The following is a 7,878-nucleotide window of genomic DNA, read 5'->3' as shown; positions in this document are numbered from 1 at the left end:
TCAGTAGTTTTTATCATGCCTGCCCAAATACAGAAGTAAAACTTCTCCAGAGCACACAATTCCCATCTGCTGTGACAAGTAGATATCTGAAACACTTCCCATTATGAAGTGGGGAGAGACACTGCAAACCTAAAGAGCTATTATTACGTGTTTGACATTAAGCTTCCAGTTCACTTCCTGTGATTTTACTGCAAGGCAACCTTCAATGAACTAATACCAATCTCACTGCCTATCCTCAATCACAAAAATGTTTGTAAGCCTTCAAAATGATACCTCTTCATCAATTTTGACAACCACTAAGAAAATGATGTGTTCTGATTTCTTATATGCTGAGCAAGCAGGGACCATTAACACTCCAGTCTGATCAGTACTTCATGATAGAAACAAGGAATGTTCATGATATGTATTATGCCTGGTCAAATCCAGTTAAAATAAATGTGATTCATAGAAAGGAAGACTGGAATAACAATTTCAGTCATTTCAGACAACATCTACATAAGCTAGAGAAAAGCAGGGAGTCAGTAATTACGTTTAGGAGAGAAAGGGTCTGTCAATAATGCCCTCTGTACTAAGGCAAAATGAGATTTGCTATCTGTTACTAAATACAGTAAATCAAGATTAACCAGACACTACAGCAGTTTCCATTCTGCAACTCTCCTGCAGTAATTTTTTTTTAAGTAAAAAGGCTTCTTGCCTAATCTTTGCTTGCAAAAATATCTATGATCCATAAAAAAAAAAAAAAGGGAAAGCCCCCGTCCAAAACCAAAAAGCACTTTAATATGGTAGTATTAAGTTTTTTCAAATAAATTAATAAATTACTAATGTCCCATTTTTAGCACAGAGTATACAGGTTGTGGTTAAAAAGCTTGAGGTCACAACAACAAATTCAATACAATACCTGTCTACAGCAACGACAACACTTTGGGAGCTGGTTTCACCAATGGATTCCTGAATACTTGCTATCTGCTTCCAATCCACGTTTCCACCAACTACAGTGAACAAAAATTGAAAAACGAGTAAGTGACAACACAGAAAGAGCTGGGAAGAAAAAGGAAGAAAAGTCGTGCCACTACCAGTATAATTAAATATATTTTTAATTCACAAAAAAGAGAAGCACATTATTGATTTCCCTTGCATGATCTGGGTATCTCAGTGAACAGTTTCATGTTGGTCCAAGTTCTAATTAACTGGATTCTCTATCGATGTACAAACTATACTAGCCTGAGAAAATTATCCATGTTTGGAGTAATTGTATGAACAGGTAAAAGTGAAAAAAAATTAAAAAACACAAGAACCATCTTTTTTTCCTCCATCTTTCAATGAATCTTAGGTAATTTTGCTACTGAAAACATAACAAATGATAGAGAATACCACACAAAGAACTTTTCCCACTTTACTAGCATGGAGTAAATCCATTTTGATAGGTTTTATTTTAGATTATTCACAGAGAAGAGCTTCCACCAAAACTCCATCTTTAAGCTACATCTCAAGTACGGCAAAATTATCAAAATAGTGAGAAAAATCTGTAAATAAAAATAGCAGTTATTAATTTTGGAGGCTAGAAACTGTAATCCACATCCGGGAAATCTCATATTAAGAAACTGCTAACAATGAGCAAAATTCCAAAATTTCTGGTGATCTATAAACTCCCATTGAACCGCCATAACAAAAAGAGGAATCTTGCACCATTCTGGGTAATCCCACATCCCCTGTGTTTAGGTTTTTTTCCCCTTTAGGCAGCTTATCAGAAAGACAAGGGAGAATAGAAGACTGAAAGAAAGCCAGCAGTTCTGTTCTCAGAGCTCTGCAGAGACAAAAAGTTCTCCTATTTCAGACTGCCTCCCAAAAGCCTGCTTTCGAGTCTCACTGTGCTCCACCCACACTTGGAGGTGGTCGGAGATGAATGTCAGACAAACCTATATAATCTGACCCATCTGATGTATTTTTCTAGGGCATAAAAGGAACAAACACTTGGTACATACATACATACACGTGTAACCTCATACTGGTATTTCAGCAACTTATAATACTATTGGGTTTGATCAAGGCTTCTCTTGTAAGCACATAAGTTGCCAGCATCAATTAGCTTGAGGCTTGGTAGTGAGTCAGCTAAGAAACATATCAAATGAGCAGCTGGTGAAGTGAATTTGAAGTGCTATCTCCAAGAAATCAAGATAACAGTAACTAAGTCAGCCAGTTCTGTATGAGATTTCCTTGTTATTGCAGTATTTACCATCAGTGCTGGAAAACCTAAGCAGACTTTTATTCTAACAGTTATGAATCGCTTTCAATGAAACATGAAGAGTCACCTATATAACTCTGCTTTATGAAAAAACAATTCCTCAGATTCCCCTTGCTCAAAGAGGATTTCTGGTTACCTAAGAGGTACCCTTTCATTACGACCTACTCACAGCAGCAGGTTTTGACTTTCAACTTCATGAACAGAAACTGGAATAGAAGAAACTTGAATTTCACAATTACAACTAAAAGTAAGACAACATTCCTACCAAAGAGTCGAAGGAACAGATGCTTATTCATTTACTTTTCCAACCCACATGCTTGTGATGCTTTGAATGTCCAAGTAAAACAAAAATGGGCCACTGCAGGAAGATAATGCAAGAGATGAAGACGCAGATGCCTGAAGAGCCACACCTGAATCCTTGCTGAGGCAGTAAATGAGCAAAGGAGCTTTTGGGGTTGGTTCTGTTGCTTTTTGGAGTGAAGGCTGCTGTTTATCCATGTTTGAGTTTGCAAGCAGGCTTGAAAGACGAAACTTCTGTGTCACCAGACTGAAACCTCACTGACTCTAATTAAACTCTAATTTAATTTTTCTGTAAAATGCGTCTTTACATATGGACGTATGCACTATGTGTTCTTCACAGGAATTAGGGTTTAGAGAAAGGTTGCTTGAAACCCATAGTTCCAAAGGATACTTTAGAGTGATCATAGGAAATTAAACTATCTGCAAAACACGATTTACAGAAAGGTGTGGAAAGAACTAAAACAGTTGAAAAAATGTTTTAAATAGACCTGAAGTGCAAGAAAACCAAATTCCTATAAGTTAGGCATTTTCCTAAAAGATTGAAGCACTATTATAAAAAAAAGAAGTCACATTTCCATATGTGCACTGTAATAAGCATTCCAGAAATTCAATTCAGAGAGAAACACTTCATGCATTTGGGCATAAACTATTTTCCTTAAAAATGCAGTTGACTGCAGTAAAAAGCCTTTATGAGCTGGATTTACACCAATGAAAGCAAGGATGATTTAGAGACACCTGACTACAGTTTACATTCTTGAGCTATTAGGACTTAAAACCTTTAGAGGCCAATCACTTCAGTGTAGAGAAACTGCCAGCACTTGGAAAGAGCGAAGTTGGATAGGTCACCAGGGAACACTAAACTGGAGGATGCATATTGGAAGGGCAGAAGAAGCTCAGTATATGAGATGCTGGCAGACTCTTTAATTTCCAGGCATAAGTTTTCCCTTCATCAGCTCTTGGCAAGGTGAGTACACAGAGGCAGGCCAAAGGAAAGCAGAAGGGAAAGAAAAAGACTGACTGCAGAAGAAAAAACTGTCTGAGGAGAAAATAAAGCTGGATGATTAGGACTAATCTGGGGGGCTAAGATCAGGGAAAACAGAAAAATAATCATTACTACTAAAAAAGTGACACAAAAAAAAAAATTCAAGGGAAGACAAGGCTTTTGCTTGGCTGTGGGTGAAGTTCAGAAAGACAGGAGATACTAAGCACCACACAAACTGAAACTTTTTAACAGTCAAATACATTTATACATATTCACTTTGATATTGAGTTTCCTAATACACTACACCTCTGTATCTTTAACTGTGTTCCCTTTTTAAAAAACAAACAAACAACAACCTCACAAGAAAAAAACCCTCTGTTTTTAAGATAATTTAAGGTAAGACCACTATACATTTCTACAAGGATAATAAACAGCATCTCATTTATGGAGTAAATTTTGGTGCTCAAGTCAACCTAAAAAAGGCACTTACTCAGTACCAAAGTAACCAAGAGAGAAAATAAACGGCATCTCAGAATTTAAGCTAAATTAATCTCCCACTTGGTTTGAATTCTACATATTTCTCACAAAGCTTCACAACAGATGCTTAACCTACACATACTAACTTGCTTGTTTGGTAAAATACTTGATGCACCAATGTTGCAATATTATTAAATCTGGTCATACCATCTGTGATCCATTCTAACTTAGTCACCTGTATTTTAATAAAAATGAATAATATATAATTTTCTCCCATTTCCCACTCTCCCACCCTGGCAATAACATTTAACAGAGCAAACCAAATATTCCAGAAATTGAAACAGATCTATTAAAAGCCTCAGAGTTTTATGAGGACTACTTTATGGTCTTCTGTCTGAATCTCACAGTCAACAAGAATGAAAACAAAGGACAAACCTGAATATCTGTGAACAAAGCCAGTTAAATGAAATACCTCATATCTGCATTACTTACCCAGTCCCAGCCCCACAAATTCATCGGGTGCCTGATCTTTTGTTCCAGTAAAAGAACCTTCCCTGCCACGCACTGTCCCTGAGATGTAGCGAGGTTTTACTCCAGTTCCTATTAACTGTGCCAGTTCAAGCTGACTGATGCATTTCAGAATCTATTCCAGAGAATAACAAAGATGTTTATCAACAAAAAGCAGTTTTAAATAGCAAAAAATAGATAAATAAAAATCTTCAAAAGAAAAAAATTCTAAACACTCAAGGTCAGAGAAGTATTTCTGTTCTTCTGTCTAAAACGAATATTAATTTAGAGATATTCTGCTACTTTATTGGCTGCATAATGTATGCACAAAAGTATATACTTGGTACTTATCTAAAACCCACTGTATTGGTGCACAAAGAAGTACACCACTGTGTTCAAAAATCAGTAAACGTGCTTTCTTACAATTTAGATACAAATGATTTTTACCTCATGCCAGGAATTTCCTAAATAGTTTCCATCTGTATGAGCCACCGTGATGAGAGTTTTAATGGTGTCAATATTCTTCTGCTTCATTTCAGTAATACCAGAACTCACTGTAAGTAATGTAAATCTTGCTAATGCTTGAACATAGGCATCTCTTTCAAGCTACAAATGGGAGGGGAAAAAACCAAAATTCTTTTAAGTATTTTTTCTGTTTCTTGATCTTAGTACAGTCTGTGTGGTTTCATCAACTATACCATTTACCTTTCTCTTCCTAGAACTGAATTTCCAAAGCATAGTGAAAATATCCCAAAGCAGAATTCCCATAGGAAACAAAGAAGGAATATCATTTATACAGAAAATTCAAAAGCAACACTTCTCCTTGTCTGAAATTTAAAAACTTGGTTTTGGAACACCTCCAGTTCAGGCAAGTTTGTCCCAAGCCAATTGAAGGGTGTGACTGGAACATACACTGGAGCTTTGAGTGTAGCAAGCATGTCCTTGCGCTCCCCATATGCAAGGCAGACAACAGCAGGACTGGGAGCTAAACTCTGCAGCTGCTGAAACTGATACTTGTAACCAGTTTCACTTTTGCAGCTTAGAAACAAAAATAACAGGAATGTGAATTTCACTGACCAGCTGCAGGCTCCAGGGAAGGCTTTGTTTTATCAAATTTTTACATCTATTCAGTTTGGAGGCAGGTGGTGGTAATGCAGAAATTAAGTGGAAAGACAGAGGAAGGAAACCTTTCACCACGATCTCAAATGGGCTTTCTAAACCAGCTGTATAAGAGGTCTCAATGTGACTTTTCCCACTGGTGATAAAAAGTTAAATAATTTGCCAAATACAAGTGCAAGGGGAGAAGAAAGGAAGGAAGGAAGGAAGGAAGCAGGGTTGTTGTTTGTTTGTTTGTTTGTTTGTTTTTTACATATGTTTTTGTTGAACACATGAAATAATGCAATATCAAACATGAATTTTGCTTGTCCCTCTCTTCAGCTCATTCCTATGACAGACTTATTGTAGGCCACTATTCCATTTAGTAACTAATTATCTACAATAACATAATTGTACCTTCAATACCAAGGATTTTTAAATGGAAAAAAATAAAGCCAAAAAAAGCCCAAATTTAATCAGAACTACCCTCTGGAGCCAGAGAGTCTGGAATTCTTGGCATGGTGCTTAATGCAAGATACACTCATGCATCACATCAGGAATGACATTACCAATGCCATAGCTGTTAAAATGGCATCCGATTACAAAAGTCTTGTATTAGTATAATCTCTCTGGAGCTGAGAAGAATACCTCAAATAGAGTTCACAGAGATATTATTTTACTTGTGAAACACAAGAGAAAGACTCATTTTAGGAAGCACCACAACAAAGCTAAACAGCTTGTAACTAGAAAGAAAGCTAAAAAGAAAGTACTTAGACTTAAAAGTAGTCAACCGATATGGAAACAAAAATTCAGTACACAGGCATGGAAGAACTTAGGATAAAACACCAGGAAAAAAGAAAGGTAACTTTGTTTACACTTCCAGTCAAATATTAGATGAAGTAGTAATAGCAGAAGGAGGCAGCCTCTAGGTTGCAACAACTTCAGCAACAAGGACTCTTAGAACCCCATTAATATTTTGCTGGTACATAAATCAAAGTATTGTCTCAATCTTACGTTTTGGTTTTTTTTACCTGAATGTTGAAAATGCAAGCAATCCGGATTGCACATCGTATACCCTCTAAACAAAGAGAGGCAACTTCGGTGTCATCACAGTCCTGCAGACCCACACTGAACGCAGCCAGAAAAGGTGTCCACGCCAACTGCAACATATGCACAATAAGTGTTATATTAGCACCTTACTTGAGTTAGTACTTGAAGAGAATGTTATAGTTTCGATATCTTGCTAAGGCGTAAATTCCATCCTTAACTCACATCATTACAGTGAAGTTGCCTTTTGCCGAAAAGGAAATAGAATAGATAGTCATGAGACATAGATTAGTATAAAGTATGGTTAGACGAGATGTGGGAATGGGACAGGAGTAACGCAGACTGGCACTCCTCTCAGAAGCACTCGTCCTCTCCCTCAGAACACAAAATCATCCTCAGGTTGTAGGAAAACCCAAACCCTAAAGCTATGTCAGTTAGATGTCTATTGGAACTTTGGTATTCCCAGGATAATCTTTATCTTTGCACGCTGAGAAAGAGAGATATGAGTCGAGAGCTATTGCAAAACCCAATACAGCACATGACAGATTCCTTTATGATGAAAAGTACTTAAATAAGACTAGCTTGTCCTGATAACACCAGTGGAAAAGAAAAGAAGGCAGTGAAAATAGGGCAAACTTTATTAATTCCACTAAAATTACGGTAAGACAACAACAAGAAATATAGGATGTGAATCTGCTCTTAATTTTGTTGTATCCCTCCATGTTCTTGTATCCAAGCCACTGTTGATGTTTTTCATTTCTCTTGCTTTAGGTGGAACTGGGGGTGTAATACACTCAACTGAAGTTACTGCAGGAGAGTCTACATGGTCCTGCCTTTGTGGTCAAGGCTCCTTCTCCCACAGCCAGAAAAATCAATCAGAAGATGCAGAGGGAACCCGCCATAACTCCATGTGGTTAAGGAGAGGAAACCCCACAGTACCCAGAACAACTTTCAAAATTGTTTTACCTGAAGTCACTCCAGATGAAATATATAGTCAATGGGCAGAGCAAGGAGTACAGATTTCACACTTAATTTCATAGTAAAATGATGCACCATAGAGGTCTGGTTTAATTTAAGCCAGCAATTCCAAATGCACTACCTCAGAAAAGCATTTAACCCTTGCATATACCAAAGGCTAACTGTGGGACAGTATTGGAGGCATCAGATGAATTCCTAGATCCAAGATTTAATTCCCTATTGTATGACCTTTAAAGGTCCCTTCCAACCC

The 7,878-nt window shown here is 37.1% G+C and overlaps 1 protein-coding gene across 1 annotated transcript in view; it reads right to left on the bottom strand.

The window, feature by feature from the left end:
• Nucleotides 1–7,878, bottom strand: part of ARFGEF1 (ADP ribosylation factor guanine nucleotide exchange factor 1) — a gene marked incomplete at its 5' end in the record, with an annotated part of 33,597 nt that overhangs the window by 17,984 nt on the left and 7,735 nt on the right. The window contains 4 exons of the mRNA XM_027906535.1: nt 899–989; nt 4,494–4,644; nt 4,956–5,114; nt 6,635–6,763. Of these exons, the coding sequence (XP_027762336.1) occupies nt 899–989; nt 4,494–4,644; nt 4,956–5,114; nt 6,635–6,763 (530 nt within the window). The remainder of the gene's footprint in view (nt 1–898; nt 990–4,493; nt 4,645–4,955; nt 5,115–6,634; nt 6,764–7,878) is intronic.

This window comes from Empidonax traillii, unplaced genomic scaffold (assembly GCF_003031625.1).
Source record: "Empidonax traillii isolate 1590-97213 ecotype Southwest subspecies unplaced genomic scaffold, ASM303162v1 scaffold1313:size132312, whole genome shotgun sequence".
Taxonomy (NCBI): Eukaryota; Metazoa; Chordata; class Aves; order Passeriformes; family Tyrannidae; genus Empidonax; species Empidonax traillii.
This window is presented reverse-complemented; position numbering and strand designations above follow the sequence as displayed.